This window comes from Gopherus evgoodei, chromosome 2, assembly GCF_007399415.2.
Source record: "Gopherus evgoodei ecotype Sinaloan lineage chromosome 2, rGopEvg1_v1.p, whole genome shotgun sequence".
Taxonomy (NCBI): Eukaryota; Metazoa; Chordata; order Testudines; family Testudinidae; genus Gopherus; species Gopherus evgoodei.
In genome coordinates, this window is record NC_044323.1 from 235,588,887 (window position 1) to 235,609,234 (window position 20,348).

The window sequence follows — 20,348 nt, forward strand, 5'->3', positions numbered from 1 at the left end:
CATGAAACAACATGCAGAGAATTTCCTTTAAAGGAACTAATAGGTAGACTTTTGTCAAATAAGGCATTACAAAAAGTAAGTCAATTCTTTTGACTGGTCTATTTATTGTATGAATCTAATATACTTTTTTTATCCAAATCTGGATCCCCTTCTTTTATGCCAGGAATGTGGCAGAGGCAGAATGCTCATCCTCTCTAACCATGAGGAAACTGGCTAACATACAGGGCATTGTTGGCAGCCTCCAAATGGAGCAGCATCTAGAGCTCTACCATCGGAGGAACATCTGCTACATCCAGAGGTTTTTGGATGATGGAAGAGAACTGAGGGAAGAATGGAAAAAACAGGGGAGTCCTCAGAGTTCCAAGAGAGCCTGAGAATCCACCATTCTATGGGTGACCAAGTACACTTACAAATCTATTCCTTGTTCTATTATTTCCTTCTGTTGCTTTAGGACCTCAAACTGCTCTGGGTTGTCAATGCCAGACATCTGTGTGCTGTAACTGCCAATTCCTGATGAGGCCGTGGAGTCCAGGGAATTTAAGCTTCCGTATCTGTTAATTGTGTCTGGGTGTTTGGTTTCATTACTCTCCTGCTCTGTAGGTTTTTCTTGGCCTACAAAGTGCAAACAAAGGAAACCAAGTCTTGTTTTCAAAAAGTTAAACATACTGTAAAAATTACAAAATCCCAGTTCAGAAAAAATCTGAAAAATAAATTAAGGTTTATAAAGTTACTTTACTGTTATTTAATAGAAACCCATGCCTAGCGTATATCAAAAAACTTTTTCACAGTATAAAATGTATTTGAAAATGAAGTTTTACATTAGAAGTGGTGTCTCTCAATATAATATTGATGGCAGTTATCTTGCCAAAAGCAGTGACATGGACGTGGGATAACTGTCTTTGTACAAGAACTCCTGAACTCTAATCGTAAGTATTTCCCCTCTGATTTCCAGGAACAAGCCATATGGACAAACTTTTCAAAACTTTGTGCTTAAACTGCCTGGTTTTCAGAAGTGCCAAGCAATTAGTATTCCCATGGCCTTCAATGGGAGCCCTGGATGCTCAGCATCTTTGATAATCAGACCACTTTAGGTGCCAGTGTTTAGATACTCAGTTTGAACATTCTGGCCTTCACCTCTCAGTGCCTCTGTTATCCCATATATTACATGGAAATAAGAAATAGTAATAAAAATAATGAGCATTGTTTACGGCTATTATTATTTCATCATCTGTGGCTCTGGCAATTACTACTGGGCTTTACCTTAGAAAACATAAAAAGTGGTCTCTATCCTGATTTAGTATTAATCAAAATAACATGAAGTTCAGTATTTAAAAATTAGTGGAGATTGAAAGTCTCAACTCAGAGTAAGTTTTATATAAAACAGCTGCACAGAACTGTTTTTCTAATTAGGAGGGTGTAATACAATTAAATTAAGTAGCTTCTGATGTTTTACTAATCCAGGAATTGAAATAACTCAAGATCAGTTAGGCTTGAAACAAATTTTTGCACTGAAAGTTCCATAAGAAATTTAACAAATGGGACATATTGCTCACTTGTTTGTGCAGCTTCTTGTACTAATGCAACAAATAGTGTTTAAGTGCTGCAAGCTTACTAAACCATTGTGGCTAAGTAGGATGTGTTACACTTAGCTTTCTTAAGTGCTTATACAACTGGAAACATTTTTAAAAAGCCTGTATTAGAAAATCAAGAGCTTGTGCATTTTTGTGAATATTAGGTATGACTGCCAAACACCTGAACAGCACCATTCAAATAACCTGATGGATCAGGTTACCTAGTTACTTGAGCAACTATGGTGAAGCTCCTAAGCAGCACATCTCCACTCATTAAGTGCTAAAGCATAAATATTCCAAAACATCTTACCAAGGGTTGTCTGAGAATTGGGATTAACATATTGATCCTTACTCCATTCTACCATGCACTTCAAGATCGATACTAAACATTCCAATCCTTTCTTTCTCAAACTTAACTCCTGGAAGAGATTTCAAAAGTTGGACATTTTAATGTAATGAAAAGACTATTTAAAATACACCTCTACCTCGATATAATGCTGTCCTCGGGAGCTACAAAATCTTACCACGTTACAGGTGAAACTGCGTTATATTGAACTTGCTTTGATCCACCAGAGTACACAGCCCCGCCTCCCAGAGCACTGCTTTACCACGTTATATCCGAATTCATGTTATATCAGGTTGTGTTATATTGAGGTAGAGGTGTGTTTTATATGCATCATTCCTACAAACTTGTAACTTTATAAAACTTGCCAAAATACCAACCTGAATATTAGTCATGCCAAGTTCTTGGCTACCCCTTCCTTGAGCAATTTTTGATAGGTCATTAACCAGTCTTTCAAATATGTTTGCTGCATTTAAGTCACAGTCATAGTTTACATAAATATCCACTACACTCTGGGCATCTGTAATAATGAAATAAAATGAAATGTTGATAAAACTTATGTAGCAATAGAAATAAGAATAAAAAAAAATCAAAAATTAAAAGATATTTGCACCTGCAACTTGTCTAGGACACAAACATAAAAATCAGAACCAAGGGATTGTTAGTACCTGCACATATCCTTGTCAGTGTTTGTATAACCATCCATTTATGATCAAATGAGCTAGTAGATGTTTCCAAGATATATAGGAAAATTTCTTTGAAGAAAACCTAGGAATTATTTCAGGAAGAGAAAAAAGCCATCTATTAAATTTCAACCACATGTACTTCTTATAAACACATTTTTTTCAATTGCAGCTTTTGACTCTGAAGCCTTACATTCTGATCCATGCAATACTGAATGCATGTAGATAATATATGAGGCAGTCTCTTGGGGTGGAATATGTTTTCACTCATGATTAGTAGGTTTTACAGTCTGCAGGACCTTAAAAAGTCACTACACATATAAATGTAGGGCTCTTTCCAGAAGTAGTTACAGATTCATCAAGTCTAATGCCAGAAGGAACCACTGTGATCATCTAGTCAGACCTTCTACATAGCATACGCCACAGAACTTCCCCAAAATAATTCTTAGATCATATCTTTTATAAAAACATCTATTCAGATCCCAGAAGGCCAGATGCTGGCTGTACTGTGGGACAACTTAAACTAAGAGAAAATACTCTTGCACACTACAGCTGCTTAATGTTTTTAAAAATATCCATTTTCTGTAATAGACTTGCAGATCTGTTTGGGCTTGGGGGGGTGGTTATTAATTCATTAAAAAGGACCCCACTTCTTATGAGACAGATGGCACAAGGTAGAGAAGGATGAGTCCATATGATGGTTTAAAAGTAACATAACTCTGACAACCTTCAGTTGAAGCGGGTTGTAGGCATATGGAGAGAGGTGTGTATTCTACAGTCCCAGATTACAGATGTTGGACACTTAGCCAGAGAGCACTCTCTGCCTCTGGCTTCTAGGGAGTGGTGCTATGGACCTCGCATCTCTAATGCATGAATCTGGCTCTTACTTTTTCCTCAGAAACATACTTTCAGCTTTCCTTCATCCAAACTGTTGAGGAGGGAGACCTTTGGCTTCATAGCTCCTTTCTCTTCCTTTCACAGAGATCCATAATGGAGTAATCAACTAGAATAGTGGAGTTGTGGTACCAAGTATGCTTGGCAACTAGATTGGGCAGAGTACGAGAGAGAGGACAGACCTGAGCTGTCGTATGAAGGACATACTGATGGTGAAGTATGCCCACAGAATAAGAAACAGTCAAAGACTCTCAGAATATGAGCATAAGCAGCTGCTCAAATTGCCTCAGTGTGAACAGACCCATTAGTTTGCGCCATCTCATAAAATACGAACTACTGCATCAAACTATCTTGCTACTGTCCACTTCTGAAATTTCATCTCTCCCCCCACTGGTTGCTATTAGGATAAGTCTATTTTTGCTTTAGGGTAGAAACATCCACTTATTTTGGGAAAAACAGCAACAGTGTTCTCTAAATAACTTTGACAGTAAGCATTTTTTTAAAGCGAGACTTGACCAGATGTGTAGCATAGATCACCACCACACAGAGCTCTTTAGATTATATATATAAAAAACCCAGATCAGCAGAGCTCTCTAGTTACTACTCACAGTAAAGAAAGGCCACTGGGAAGTATGGAGAGATCAAGGACTACATCCTTTTTGAAGTTGATTTTATTTGATAAAAGCATTATTCAGAGCCACAATACCAAGAGTTTAAAATAAAATAAATAAATAATCACTACCACACTGAACATATCCCTTCCTACTAAGACAACTTGTTTTACCATTTACAGAATCTTTCAAATGCAATACCCACTGTGTTTCCATATTTTGCAGAACCTAAACAGAGCAGCATATGTAAAGCTTAAATTTTTCTCAGACTGCATCCTTATTTGTTATGTATGAGCACATATCCGTTGCTCCTGGGGGAATTCTGCGCCACTATGCATACGCAGAATTTATGTCCCCCCGCTGATTTCTTTGCTTCCCTGCAGAAAAATGACTTTCTGATGGCGAAGCAAAAGGAAGCAACAAGAGCAGTCATGCACCCTCGCCAGCAGTATGTTTCAGGTGCCCAGGCTCAGCAGGAGGGTCTGGGTATGAGGGGGTCGGGACTGGGTGGATGGGGAGCAGCTCCCTGTATAGTGATCCCTCCCCAGGGCAGCCGGCAGAGAGGTAAATCACTGTGAGGCAGAGGGCAGGACTGGGGAAGACCCAGCTGGTGGCTCCTACCCCAACGCCGGGCTCAGCTGCTAATCCAAGCTGGGTTGAGGATGGGACATCCTCTTCCCCTGCATGGTACCCCACCCCCACATTTCTTCCCAGGCTGTAGGAAGCTCTGCAAACTCCACCCCCAACACGCGCACGCGCGCACGCACACTCACACACACACACACACACACACACACACACACACACACACACACACACACTTCCTGCACCTATTGCTCCTCAGCTGCATGGGGAGGGATCACTATACAGGGAGCTGCTCCCCCATCCACCCAGTCCTGACCCCTCATAACCAGACCCTCCTGCTGAGCCTCACCTCCTCCCCTGCACCCAGAACCCTGTGATGAGCCTCATTCCTCCTGCACCTGTGCCACCCACACCCGGATCCTCATTGTTGCAAGTCCCAACCAGCTGCACTTGGATCCCCACCCTACTGAGCCCCCCCAAACCCAGACCCCTCTGCGGAGCTCTACCCCTGCCCCCCCATACCCAGACACCCCTCCTGCTGAGCCCCAACAACCTCCACCTGGGCCCCCTCTGCAGAGTCCCATTGCACCCAGAATCCTCCCCAACAATCCCCTGTGCATCTAGATCCTCCCTGGACCTGGATCCCCCACAACCAGATTGCTCCATTCAGAACCCTCTCAACCCACACCTGGATCCTCCACATTAAGCCCCTGCACACTTGGATCCTGCCTTGCTGAGCCTTCCTGCCCACACCTGGTGCACCTGGCAGAGAGGCAGAGCCCTGGGATATTTCTGGGGCAGACCCAATCCCTGCACTCTGTCAGGGTTGGTTGCAGCCTCACTGCTGAGTCCATGTCCCTGTGGAGGAGCTGCACAGAGATCTCTCACCTTTGTGCAGCCAGCTGCCTGTGCTCCTCAATGCCATATTTATTTGACAAATAGAATTTGCAGAATTTTAATTTTTTGGCACAGAATGCCCTCAGGAGTAATCCATACTGCTAGACAAAGAGTCTGGAAACAAGTAAATGACCAGTTTCTGAGATAGAATCCGTGGAGGTTCCAGTACCAAATGTAGGAGTCCAAAGTATCAGAATTATGGGCCCCAGGCTTGAGCTATGAGGATAACATGAACTTTGTCCTTTTCCGCCCTCCAGACAACTCTCCGAGGAAAAGACATACATTAAATTCAGTCAATAAGAAATAAATCTATAATGCCCAGATCTCTGTGCATTCGTGAAGAGACCAGACTTCTGGCTTTTAGATGGTCTTCAGATAAATACATCTGGGGAGAAATTAATTTTCTGAAAATTGTGGTGACTGTTTTTTTAAGCAACCCTCAGGCTGATTTTAATGTCTATTACTTGGATAGCTGAGAGGGTGGTTTGTTTGTTTTTTTAAACCACCTAATGACAAGAAAGTTTAAGTACTTATGTTCGTCACAGGGAAAACTTGATGGCTATTCACAGGTGGGGGGACACAGGTAATAAATCATCAGGGCCTAAACCCCAGTAAGTCTCCAAGTTATTATAGCCATGCTATTTGCACAGACTGACAAACATTCAGATGCTTTTCTCCCACCCCCAATGACTTTTTTTAATATGATCAAATTACCATTACAATGATGATTCATGCATCAGTGGAAACACATGGAATATATGGACCCTTTTAGAAAGATTGTTACAGTAAGATGAGTGAAGACAGAGAGAGGTCCCATATGTCGGTGGAAAGAAAGATGAGATAGCAACCAGACAGATTCTGATCGAGCCCAGAGGCCATTCTGGCTGTTTAAGTGCAATAAAATAGTTCAAAATGAAAAAGGATGGATGCCAATCTGTGGTCTTCTTTCTAAATAGCCCAAGTGGAGAGCATCTTCCTCTTAAACAAGCAGGTTTCCAAGCCTTCCAACAGAATATAGTGCTCAATCTCAAAATCAAGTGGTCAGTCTGAGGAATTTCATATCTACGTGGAGAATCCTACCCCTGATCCTGAGACAAAAGATTCAGTGTAATAGAAAGCACAGCCTGTGGGCCATCTTAGCTCCAGGACCTCACCACAACTGCCAAGCCCAGTCTGGGGCTAACAATTACAATCTGTCCATTCCTTTTGGACAACCTGTAGGATCAGTGGTATCGAGAGTACACATAAAGTAACTCCGAGTTGAAGTCAAGGAAAAAATACATCTGTCAAAAATTATGGCTCCTGTATTTCCTTGAAACAAACCAGAAACATCTCTCATTTTTCTTGGTGGCAAAAGAATGCAGTGATGATCTGCCTTATTTGTGGGAAAGGGAATACAGGCTTGACTCCTTGAGATATCATGCATGGTTGTACTTGCTTGAGGAGTCTTCTAAAATGATGTCTTTTTCAGGTAAGCACAAAGCCATTAAAGTGATCTGACGATGGATTAATCTTAGAGCATGACAGTTTTCCGAAATGGAACTGGCAAGACTAGCCTCTTTCCTCACAGATGCTATGGCAGAACACCGCAGAATTATCCCTCACATTTGAACAGTTTTAGATTTGATTACAGGGAAGAACTTATCTATATGGTGCACTTATGGGGTCCCCGTTATTGCTGTTAATATATTTATACTCACAACAACCCTGAGAGGTAGCCCTGAAGGATTCAACACCTGAACTGATTATCAGTACAGATGGTAAGAGAGATAGGGAAGGGACTCCAACATCACGTGCCTCCTTTGTCCACCACAGCTGAGAATCCTGAATGTCTTGGAGAACAAACAGCAGCATATCCATGGTGGTTAAACATACAGAGCACTTCCATAACTAGCACTGCAGAGGCTTCAGACAGTATTATGAATGGCATGGAATAGCTACCCAATGCCCTAAAGCCTAAAAGTCACCAAAACCACCACATACTTTCACTGAGACTAAGGCCTTAGAGATTACTGCTTCCTGTTTGTCTTAGAATCTGCTCTTTGGTAAGGAAGCTTTAATAGCTGTGGTGTCTGTATGGGCTTTGATAAATTCCGTCCTTGCTGCTGAGATGAAGATGGATTTCTGTATTTATACCCAGAGAGTGAAACAGCATGCACATCCTTTGAGAACTGAGGACACGGATGAAATGGGATCTTATTCAATCACCAAAATACAAGCAGATTTGTGCCCTGATACTTGAGGAGAGTAGCCACAGCAGTCAAATGTTTTGGTTTTTTCTAGAAAAGGAAAACAGCTAACATGTTTTCAGATACAACCAAATAAACCTAAGTACCAATTAGGCTACATTTTTTGTTCTAAAATTTCTTGCATAAAATACAATTATATTATATAGTGCACAGCTTTTAAATTATATTCTTGTTTTATGCCCTATACTCTAGAACTAAAACTTCTGTTTGCATGGCTGAACTTTGCTTGACAGCAGAGTTTATTTACAGATTTTGTCACTTCAGAATCTCATCATTATCCTTCATCAATACTGTACACAGCCAATTAGATTATATAATTCCCAGGTTAGAGATCTATTCCCAGATTATTTACATTTTGTATATAATTTTGAATAATGTATAACATTATGCATTATTTACATATAATATATAATGCATTATTACAAGGTTATGAATGCCTTTCCTTTCCTTGAAAGCTAATATTCTACAATTCTGTAAATATCCACTTTGGTCACAAAATTACCATGTGTACTATACTGTGGGTATATGGATTTCCTATCTTTCATTAAAATCTGTTCCTGTATAAACAAGGTGAAAGTATGCCTTCCCAGAGAATTAACACACATTCACAGTCAAATATGGTGGAGTTGTGTTTATTTTTTTAAGCAAATTTGACCTTTGACCAAAAACCTGAGCTCAGGTGATAAGGTAAATAATCATTTGTCTCTCAGAAAGAATTAAGATGATTACTAAATTAGTACAAATGAAACTAAAGCTATAATGCAAGTAAAAGTAGGCAAAGAAACGTAAAGGTTATTTTATAAAAGGAGCCTGAAGCCTAGTACTTAGATTGAGGCTTACTGGTAGCAATAGTTAAAAAGGCCATGTTAGGCCTAATAAGAGATAGCATTAGCAAGCAGCCTTGGGTCAGAAGATTAGCAATATATATATCTTGTGATAAACTGTCTAGACTGAAAAAGGTTTCTTTAGGCAGCCATTCTTAACTGCATTGTATTGAGAATCTTCTGTGTGCACAAATGCTTATGATAAATTGTCAGAACCCCAAAAATGGGTAGCAGGTATGACAATATGGACAAGAATCCAAGATTTAATCAAATATTGTCTTGAAAACAGGTGGGTATAAGAAATAGGTGCTTAAAAAAGGGAATCAATTTGACCCTCCGTGGGACCTTTGGATAGCAGGACGATGACAAACTAACACTTAATCTCTCCTTAAGGGGAACCCAAAGCACCATGGATTCACGTTTATATGTGACATGGATTCTGATTTTATTCTTGTTTTCTAGATCTGTGATTTTGCTTATATTGATCATGATAATAAAACTCACCATGGCTATGTGGGTGTTTCACCAATCAACTTCTTCATAATATCTAAGTGCCACCAAAGAACAAATCTTTTATCAGTGACAAAAGCATTTTTCACTCCAAATTAATCATGCCACTGCCAAAAGGATTTCCTAGTAATTTCTGTGTGGTAAGCTAACGAGTCAGAGTATTAAGATTTGAACATTAAATTATTTAAAACACTTACATTAGAACTGCAAATTCAATCTATATTTTCTACAAATATTCCAGACGACTTTCCATACAGAATGTTGGCCTATCTGCTCTACCTGAATGATGTTTCAAGTGCATTATCAGTAACAGCTAAAATACTATCAGTGATAGCTCCCTTTGTCCTTGGGGGAGAAGGGCTTTTGGGGAGTGGGGGAGAGTGCAGCGGTGGGAAGGTTTAGATCTTCTCATATTGGGGAGCTCAGACTCAGTAGCGAGAAACTTGGTGAACAGTATTTTAGAAAAATTCAGTGTTTCCAAAGTAGAAAAACCATTGAGCTACACGAATATGGTACAGTTAAAAAGCAAACGAAGTCACTGAAAACTGTATAACATACCTCAATCTGCATCTTTAGGTGTGTCTTGAAGTTTGAGAGAAGTGTGAGGAATATGGAAAGTGAAAGCTCAAAAACTTCTGGAACAGATGAAACTCCATTCTTGGACAATGCAACACAAAGGTACTGCTTAATAGCATTTATAAACATCTCGTTTGTCCTGAAGACAGGTCCTGCATTCTGTAGAATGGACAGAAGCAACTGCAATGAAAGAATCTTTGATCGCAGCTCATGAGACCTAGAATGAAATAATATATACCAGGTATGAACAAGTTTGTAGTCACAAGTGGAAAACATGCTTCTGGAAAGTTTTCGTGAGCCACACAATTATTTTATGTTTCAAGTACTTGAAATAACATGCTGCTGTTTAAAAACACTTTGTTAAAGAAAGTAGCAAAAAAGGTGATATTAGTTCCAAAAAACAACAACAATTTGGCACATTTCAATCAGGCAAAAGTGTGTTTAAGCCCACGGTAGCCTTTTGCAGACCCGCCCCTCCCTCTGTCACCTACACCTACCCACACTATCCTCTCCCCTCCTGAATAGCTGTTTGGGGCTGGACATGGGATGGTTCTCCCCACTTCCTAATCATGAGAGAAAGAAAAAGAATTCTCTTCTGAGTGGCTTGGAAAGATGGGCTTTCTCTCCCAGAAATGGGGACACGGGGGAGAAGAGTGACAGTTACAGAATTCCATAAATTCTTCTTTTCTCCATATGCTCCTCCAGCATGGAAAAATGAATAAGGGACTCTGTGCAGCAAATATACTGCCTGATCTATTTAGGCTTTTTTCTCACCACTTAGCACTTGACACCTCACTTTTCTTTATACACGTATAGTCAGAGGTCCTGTCATCAGTCTGCCACTTGCTCTACTTAAGAGCAGTCAAACTAAATGGCACACTAATCAAAAGTGCTGCAATAGCAAAGTGGGGTGTGTGATCAGTATACTTGCATTACAGACTAAAACTGAAAAACAATTTTGGAAACAGCTACAACGCCCATCCGTCAACAACCCCCCCCCCTCCCCAAACTAACAAAGAATGAAAAGTCAAACAGCAACCATAAGATCTCCACGGAAGCTATCCAGGGGTGAAAGCAGAAATAGGGATTTACCGGTACGGGGCTGGGCTGGGTTGGGGCCGGCTCTGGCCCCCAGAAGTGGCGGGGCCTCAGGCAGAAGAGCCAGTCGCGGCCCACCCTATACCAGTAAGTGCCCTCCCTGTCCCCCATGGGGGTAGCAGCGGCAGCCAGAGGCTTTGGCGGCAGTTTAAAGGGCCTAGGGCTCGGCCACTGCTATCGCCCTGGGCCCTTTAAACTGCTGCTGGAGCCCCCAGCTACCGCTGCTACCCCAGGGCTCCAGCAGCAGGGCTCCGGCAGCTATTTAAGGGGCCCAGGACTCCCCAGCTTCTACCTACCCCAGGATTCTGGCAGCAGGGCTCTGGAGGCAATTTAAAGGGCCTGGGGCTCCCGCTGCTGCTGGGAGCCTCAGGCTCTTTAAACTGCCGCCTGGGGAAGCCGGACCGCCCCAGTACGGTACACCGGCTTTTGCTGGTACGCCGTACCAGGGCATACCGGCTTACTTTCATCTCTGAAGCCATTCGCCATTTCAAAGAAATTTGAAAAGGTTATATGGGGTCCACCACGGACTACCAATGCAATCACAGGAAAATCAATTTGAGAATGATAGCCTCAGATAGGGCTAACAAAATAACCTTTGTTCATTGCTAAAGAGAAAAGAGATAACATACCATTACTGCCATAATAACCTGAGGAAAAACTGTTCCATGCTCACAAGTTTGGCAGTCAGTTTAAACCTCTGCACATTAGGAAGAATAACTGCAGGGAAGCCTCTGATCCCAGGATGCCCAATGACATTTAACTGTTTTTAAAGTACTATTTTCTTAGGAGCAAAGAATAGCACATTCTCATTTCTCAGATAAACACATTTGACTACTAGAAAGACAAAACTTGGGCCCTGACCAACAATATATAATAATAGAGATGCAGCTGCAGTTTAGGGAGTTAAGGGACAAATTGCAACGACTGTGAATAAATCAAAACCACTCCCATTTGGATTTTGCACTAGCCAAATAAAAGTGACTTCCTCCAATAGTCACTCAAAGTCCTGGCTGATGTGGTAATTACATTCTGGTAATTGTCTTGGGAACTAATGCTATACACAGAGGAAGCATGCTGTCTTAAAACTAGAGGTATGAATGTCAGAAAAGTTTGATTAACGATAGATTTTTTTTTTTTGTGTTAGGGGGGAGGGGAGGAACAAGAGAGAGTATTTGCACCCTTAAGGGTGATGGCATCCATGAAGTGTCCTGGATTGTAGCATGTTTCTCTCTTAGCTATATGAGATTTATCCTTATTTCTGGATGTCTGAGAGAAAAAATGATCAGGTGGCTTTTATGGAGAGCAAGAACATGGACTTGTGAGAGTATGAAGAAACATTTGTTGCTAGTTGCCATTTGTCAGATATAAAGAATTCCGGAAAGAGATCCCCAGATAATACTGATCTAGGAGGTACATAAGATATGGTTCAGTAACTCCTCACTTAACATTGCAGTTATGTTCCTGAAAAATGCAACTTTAAATGAAATGATGTTAAGCGAATCCAATTTCCCCATAAGAATGAATGTAATTGGGGGGAGGGGTTAGGTTCAAGGGTTGTTTTTTTTTTGGCCATACAGTACAGTACTTTAGTTGGGAGTTGCCCCAGCCTTACCCCACACAGGCACAGCCCACTGGCACTGGAGACAATGAGGCAGGCAAGGAGGTTGAAGGTGCTGTAGGCTAAGAGAAGCATGTTGTGCAGCAGCAGCGGCAGCTTCCCCTACTCTGCGAGCACCAGGGGCGGAGGGCTCAACCCTCAGCCTGCCCACGCCACCCCTTACCCCAAGCCCCCACTTAACCCAGCTCTTCTTCCCTCCCTCTTTACTCCACATGCCACATCCTTGCTCCTCCCACCTTCCTCCCCTGCCCGTGGCAATCAGCTGGCTTGCAATGTTCAGGAGGGAGGAGCGAGACACAGCACGCATCCTCACTCCTCTCCCCTCCCTCCTGCCCACTGCAATCAGTTGACTTGCCATGTTCAGAGGGCAGGAAGGAGGATGGAGGAGTGAGAACCTGGCACACAGGCTACCCTCTCCCTCCCCTGCCTCCTGCCTGCGGCAGTCAGCTGGTTTGCGGCATTCAGGAAGCAGAGGAGGGAGGGGGAGCCTGCGTGCTGAGTCCTCAATCCTCTCCCCTCCCTCCTGAATGCTGCAAGCCAGCTGATTGCCACGGGCAGGAGGGGGAAGGTGCTGATCCACGCGGTGTGCAGGCGGGCGGGAGGCACTGTGGATGGGAGGCGCAGGGGAGCTGATGGGGGGCTGCCAGCTGTGGACAAAGCAGGCAGCCAAATGCCGTTATAGCAAAGCATTGCACAACTTAAAATGGAGCATGTTCTGTAATTGAGCAGGGACATAAGATCGAAACAATGTTAAGTGAGGAGTTACTGTACAGGGTTCTATCAGTCAAACATCTGAGCTCCATAACACCAATAATTTTGTTAGATTCTGCAAAGAGAGAGACTAATTTTGTTATATTCACTTTAAGAGACACCGGTGTTACAACGTGGCCCGGTACCACTCTACTGTCACTAGTCTGTTGCAAATGGATCCAATCACTGGTTCCCATGTGCTTCCAAGCCAACTGGAGCTGAGTAAAGTCTAGTCACTGTTTCTAGCTCTGGCACCCAAATAATTAAACTTTAGAACATCCCTGTGACAAAAAGAAGTATCTCCATTTCATTCTACAGAGAAAGACGAGTTAGACAAATGATTTGTCTAAGATCAGACAGGAAATCTATGGCAGAGCTAGGAATAGAATCCAGATCTTGACTCCCAGTCTTGTGTGCTTTTAACAACAAGGCTTCCTCTCCAACAACTATGGTCATGTTCATGAATGCTTACTTTTCAGTAAACATGTTTTCAGTTTATTTTAGTTATTTTTTCCTCTGTTGTTTCTCTTCGTTTTTAAACATTACTGGAATTTTCTCTTGAGACATCTGCATGTGTGTTCTCAGTCTTGCTTTTTCACTACCTGATTTCCAAAACCATTTTTTTTTTAACTTAAGAATTCTCTAAATTGATTTTAGGTACATTGCTAATCATTTATTTTTAAAATGTTGCAATTATCTTATCCACTATTCCCCCCACTAAAAACATGTTTGAAATGGCTGACAAGCCTTCAACGCTTTAGAACCGGAGATCAATTCCAGGCATTACTCCAAATGTAGGACATCTTTGAATGCCTTGGCAGCTGTTTCTTTTTGTCCCAAATGTCATTTCCTTCAATTTACCCTATGCAGAGAGTTTAATTCATCCTAATTTGCAGGTCAAGGACTCTATGGAGTAAAAGGATGGACTCCAAGTGCCTCAGCAGCTACTGCTGCCCTCCAGGAGTAGGTTAACCCATTACTGCCTTTGGTAAACTGATATCCTCATTTCTTAATCTCAGACAGTTTAAAAAAAATCATGTCAGAATTTAAGTTTTCTTTCTGGCATCTATGCAGACCAAGGAGAACGAAAACCAAACACTGTTCTCAACTGATATTCATTCCTTTACTTTACACTTCTGTAGTCCAAAATCATGGATTATTTAACTCTTAAATGCTTCTGGTGGAGTGTCTTCACCTTTAGAAATAGGAAAACTGTTGGATTAGAGCAAATGAAGAGCAGTTTCTGATCAGGCACCAATAAAGCAAGTGGCTTTACAATGAAGTTGGGAACTGCTGCTTTACTCCAACTTATTGCTTTGAAAATCTGAAAAAAATCATTTATTTAAAAAATGAGCACCTGTAAGTGTCAAAGTTGTTTTTGTTTTTAGAAAATAGATTCCTTTATTTTCCTGAAAAGAAATGTTCCTTCAAGGTTCTGTCAAGATCTTCAAACTTCCTATGGCATGAATACAAGAAGGCTCAAGTTCTAGATTAGGAAGGAAGACTTTGCAAGCATTCTTCAATTCAGGCTCAAACAACTTCACATCTGAAAGCAACAGGTAATTTAGCAGGCCTCACTTCCTTACTGTCCGCTTCTGAAGCTTTGAGTACTCTTCAGCTTTGAGGAACATATCCAAAAGTGAACATTCAGCTAACAGTGCAAGATCTTCTAGACATGTGAAACTAAAATACATTTCGAAGTTTTGGACCCCAAAAGAAGAAGCTATATTATCTATTAAGGTCTGAATAGAGACTATTTGCTCAGTAAAAAGTCCATGAACTGAGTATTTATTCTCTGCACACACCTATAGACAGTGTGACAGACCCAGACCAGTAGGGTATAGGAGTCTGGTAGAGGGCAAATATACTGGTCACTGGATGAGTAGTTTTCTGTTCCCTGAGTGACCAGAGCAGGGGCTGCACTAGAGTAATCAGGAACCTGCTAGAACCAATTAAGGCAGACAGGCTGATTAAATCACCTGCAGCTACTCAAGGCAGGCTAACCAGGGCACCTGGGTTTAAAAAGGAACTCACTCCAGTCAGGCGGGGAGGCGCCAGAGGAGAGGAAGTGCATGTGAGGAGCTGGGAGCAAGAGGCGCAAGGAGCTGATAGTGAGAGGGTGTGCTGCTGGAGGACTAAGGAGTACAAGCGTTATCAGATACCAGGAGGAAGGTCCTGTGGTGAGGATAAAGAAGGTGTTTAGAGGAGGGCATGGGGAAGTAGCCCAGGAAGTTGTAGCTGTCATGCAGCTGTTACAAGAGGCACTATAGACAGCTGCAATCCACAGGGCCCTGGGCAGGAACCCAGAATAGAGGGCAGGCCGGGTTCCACCCAAACCTCCCAACTCCTGATCAGACACAGGAGGAGTTGATCCAGACTGTGGGGAAGATCACTGAGGTGAGAAACTCTGCCAATAAGCGCAGGACCCACCAAGGTAGAGGAGGAACTTTGTCACAACAGATAATCACAAAAAAAGATAAGTTTGTTGTACAACAGGTATTTCTAATAGGTATCAAAGCCTTTTGGTTGCACATACACTTCAACTAATATCATGGCGTTAGGAAGTATTTAAAATATTTTCATTCATCTGTGTAGCTGTGCTCTAAAAACAAGAAACACACCAACTTATTTCTTCCAAGAAAAGCACACAGTTTTCTAGGGGACACTCAAATGCCCAGAAGATACAAAATTTATATCCAAAGCTACAAAACGGAAGTTCTGTACTAACAAAGGTCTGAAACTCAAATATCAACACGTGGCTTCCTTTAAGATTAAAGAAAACTGTTCTTATGACAACTGGCCCTCTGAGCCAGTTTGAAAAAAACATGTTTTCAATCACTTGTGTTCATCATTGATTCCAAGTTTTCAGGACAGACTACCAGTAATGTATTCCCTTGCCAACTAAGGTATAATGGTCAAGGTGCCCAAACTGAACAGCAGGGCACTAAGAACACAGTATCACTGACTTGTTGCTGCCAATGCCAGTTCTTCAATGTGAAGAATTTGCTTTTAGATCAAGTAAAATGAGTAATTTCTTGCTTCAACTTGAGTGTACACTTTCTCTAACTTTTTGGTTTTAGATGCAACTGAAGTACAAACAAACAACATCTCCTTTTGGGAAAAATGAAACTGGCCACATAACTGAATCTAGATATTACTAAGAGCAAAGTAATGAAAATTGAAACCACAGATATCCTGCATTCAAGCTCTTTAGGAACACTGCTAGAGAGATGAAGTGTTAACACAGTGGACTAGACTAGTTTAAATGGGAGACTGAATACATTTCTAGGGCACTAATAATCCAGTGTCAAGTTTTTATAGCAGATACAGTGATCACGCAGTCTGAGGGATGGATAACCAGAATCTTATCGTAGAACTTTGGATGAGAATATTACAACCTTTTTTCTGATCCTACAAACTATTGTTCTACTTGCTGAAATCACTAGTATCCTGGACTATTCCAAGGTTATGATATCAGTGGTAGCAGCATTTCCTGACTCTGTTCAAGGGCATCTTCTCTCCCTAAAGAGCTGCATTTAGAATTCATCATCACAGGCAATCCACTTCTTTTATACAACTTCCCTTTAAACTGAATTGGATGGTCAATACTTATTCACACTAAGGAAACATTTAAATGAGTCAATAGTTGTTTTATCTTTATTCAAAACTTGAAAAATCTTATCTCTGAATATATTAGCTTCTGGGGTCATCTGAGTGCACTGTCCACTCCTTCCCAGTTCTACCCCCTCTGCTGCTCAGTGGTCCACAACTTGTGGCTATTTGCAAAAATAAACTGAAATGGGATTAGGGCAACTCATGACGTGGGGTCAAATGGGAGACAAGAGAATATTAATGAATACCCAAGCACCAGGCATGTGTTTCAGGTTTTGGAAAGCATGAGAGATAAAAGACTGGGTGGTTCAGATTATTTAATATATTCCCCCCCTCATTTTTTACATTTTCCTATGGGTGAAGACCCTAATCTCCCAATACAGTTAAAAAATATGCTCTAACAAAACTAAGTTTCTCTGAAATTGACGGTTCACTCTACTAGACCTGTAGAAACTTAACAGGTAGAGGCTTTAACTCGGGTATCTTTGTGTATATGCCCCAACCATTAACTTATGTATTGGTTAGCTTTGTCTGAAGTAGCCTTTGGCAGCTGGTTCTCTGTTAATTCCTTCCCTGTGCTATCCCCCAAAGGACCATGATAATCTAGCAGGAATAAAAAGAAGGAAATTTCCTCACTAGTATATATGCAGTTTACAGTTTATTAGATACCCCGCCCTAGCCAAAATCAAAGAGGGGGGAAAATTATTCTTTGGGTGGAACCAGACTGAACTCAATCATCTCGGTTTCTGCTGGTTAGAAATTTGTTTCCAAACACTAAAGGGAGAGGTTACTTACCTTGTACAGTCACTGGAGTTCGAGATGCATGTCCCTATAGGTGCTCCATGTCAGGATGTGGTGCACACTCGTGCACTCTTGATCAGAGCTTTTTGTCAGCAGTGCCTGCGGATCCATGCCTATGACCAAGACATCCTCATGCTCCACTATGAGGGTATATAGGGAAGAGATACCACTCTGGTTCCTTCTAAACCAGGAAAGTCCTTCAAAAGACTCCAAGGCAGAGGGGAAGGAGACCAGGCATTGGAGCAACCATAGAGGCACACACTTCGAAGAACTCCAGTTACTGTACAAGGCAACCTCCTTCTTCAAGTGAAGTCCCTATGGGTGCATTACATCAGGAGATTGCTGAGAAGCACCTCAGTTACAGAGGAGGAGGATTTAGTATAGTCCATAGAACAGCATCACCAAAAGCCATGTTCAGCTCTGGAAGCAGGCACAAGAACATAATGCTGGGAAAATGAGCACATCAAAGACCAGGTGGCTGCGTAGGTAGATTGACCTCTGGTGGAATATGCAATCACCTTTAGAGGGGGGCACGCCCCGAGGCATCTTAACAGGTTAAGTTGCATCCTAGAAGCTGTTTGGACAATCTTTGGGTGGAAACTGGATGTCATTTCATTTGTTCTGCAATCAAGAGGAAATGCCTGGATGAAGACCTAACAGGGCCTGTAGTGAGGTGGTGTGGCTACCCGCTGCCCTGGAGGGTGCCGAGCCCATCCGGATGCCAGAGTGGGTGGAGCTAGGGAGCTCTAAGCCCACCCCTTAGCAGGTCAGGCGGCGACCTGGTAGTATAAAGGCTCGCCCTCAGAGCTCGATAAGGCCCCAGCTGCCGGAGAGACTAGATGTCTTCAGTCTAGCCTGCAACTGGGAAACTCCCATGGCCCAAGCTGCAGGTCAGGACTGGCCTGACTTGCCCTGCGCTCGCTACCTGGAGGAGATGCCAAACCTGCCCTGCGCCCACTACCCGGAGGAGTTGCCAGGCCTGCCACCTCATCCACTACCCTGAGGAACCTATGGTGCTGGACCCTCCAGAGGACACCATCCTGACCCAGGTACTAACCAAGGGGGAGTCTGGAAGTAGCCCGGGGCCAGATGACCCTAGTTTGGCTGCAACACTGCCAGAGCCCATGTCAATGTGTTGCGGCCAGGATCCCCACTGACTAAGCAGCGGGTCTTCTGCCACTGAGAGGGCCCCGGGCTGGGACACAGTGGACAGGGAGGGCCTGCATCCCTCCTGCCACTCAAGAGTTGGGTGGCAGTCTCCCCCTCTCACAGGCCTTTGGAGGCTTGGGGCCTACTATTGACTGAGGGCCTGAGTTCTGACTCTGCGCTGCCCCGCCCTGACCCAGGGCCTGGGCTTACGGTGTTCGTTCCAATTACCACCAGGGCTACCGAGGAAGACCCCACGAACAGACTAATTCCCCAACCATCAACTGCGGCTAGTGAGCCAATATGGCTCCCCGCCGCCCCGGAGGGGGTCGAGCCCTGGCAAACCCTTGTACAGGGCCTAGTGCTGTCTAACTATGAGGATGGCTACTAAATTTTTTTGTTTCATTTTGTTTAGCACTTTGAGCTGTAAAGGCATTAGGGATAAGAATACAGCCATACACAAGGCCAAGGAATGACTATGGCATCTCCCACCAAGTTGCAACTGTGCCCTCCTCTCAAGAAGAATCGCCTGCACTTTCAAATTGGATGAAGTCACAAAGAGGTCTATCTGTAGATGGTAAGATATAGCTCTCTGAATACCTTGTTCAGTTCCCATTCGTGGTCGATGCAGACATGCATGCTGAGGAAGTGTGCCACTGTCTTCTGTAGTCCTGGTAGATAAACAGCTAAGATCAGTATGTGGTGTGATATGCACCAGTTCCATCATTGTACAGAGTCAGCACATAAAAAGACTGGGATCTATAAGATGGTGGGAGTGGCACGACCAACTCAGCTGGTGAGGAGGATGATTTGTGGAAGGTGATGTTTCTTCTTCCTCATCTGGTTCTAGCTCATGTATAAGATCCTGCTGTGGAGCAAGACCAAAGGGTAATGGGCTGTTACTCCTGATGCGCTCTGATGAGATGCGACCCTGTAGAACTGGTTACTATAAGGGGCCCACAGGTTCCAATAAGCTGACTTTCATGGGGCATAAGGAAAGGGTCAGGACCCCAAGGTTGTCTTGCCAGGGTTGCCAGGTGTACTCAGAGCATACTTCAAGGAAGAAAGGTTGAAAAATAGAGGAACCATGTATAGACACCTTAGAATTGGATGACATGTCATCCTGTGGTCTACTGGAGGGGCAAGTGGTGCCATTACCAGTGGTCAAGTTGGCCTCAGATTCTGAAAGAGATCCTGCAATGTCACTGGTACCACAGCTTGATAGCTGATGGGATGGTACAAGAGAATGATACCAGCTGGAAATGTCTCCATACCCTCAAAGAATGTGTGTGGGGCGGGGGTCTGCATTGGCATCAGAGGATGAGTCACCACTGACGATAGTAGGACCATATGGTACCTATGCTCTGGGAAGTGGGTTGGCACTGCTGGAGAGTGTCTCTCAACAATTCTCTGTAATGGTGATTTAGGCTCTTCCAGGATTCGAAGGTCTTCATGGAATAGGAGCTTGGACTGTGGTGGGGACTCTAGGTGGGTCTCTCGGGCATCATTATGCCAGGTGGTACTGGAGACAGCACTGAAGTGCAATCCGTGTGCTTTTCATATCTGGCTACAGAAGCTGA

At 42.9% G+C, this 20,348-nt stretch overlaps 1 protein-coding gene across 3 annotated transcripts in view; it reads right to left on the reverse strand.

The window, feature by feature from the left end:
- Window positions 1–20,348, reverse strand: part of ARFGEF1 (ADP ribosylation factor guanine nucleotide exchange factor 1) — a 179,699-nt gene that overhangs the window by 68,803 nt on the left and 90,548 nt on the right. For all 3 annotated transcript variants that reach the window (XM_030553237.1, XM_030553238.1, XM_030553239.1), the window contains 5 exons: window positions 9,726–9,960; window positions 2,583–2,682; window positions 2,295–2,434; window positions 1,882–1,990; window positions 411–612 (listed from right to left, as the gene is read on the reverse strand). In XM_030553237.1, coding sequence (XP_030409097.1) covers window positions 411–612; window positions 1,882–1,990; window positions 2,295–2,434; window positions 2,583–2,682; window positions 9,726–9,960 — 786 coding nt within the window. The remainder of the gene's footprint in view (window positions 1–410; window positions 613–1,881; window positions 1,991–2,294; window positions 2,435–2,582; window positions 2,683–9,725; window positions 9,961–20,348) is intronic.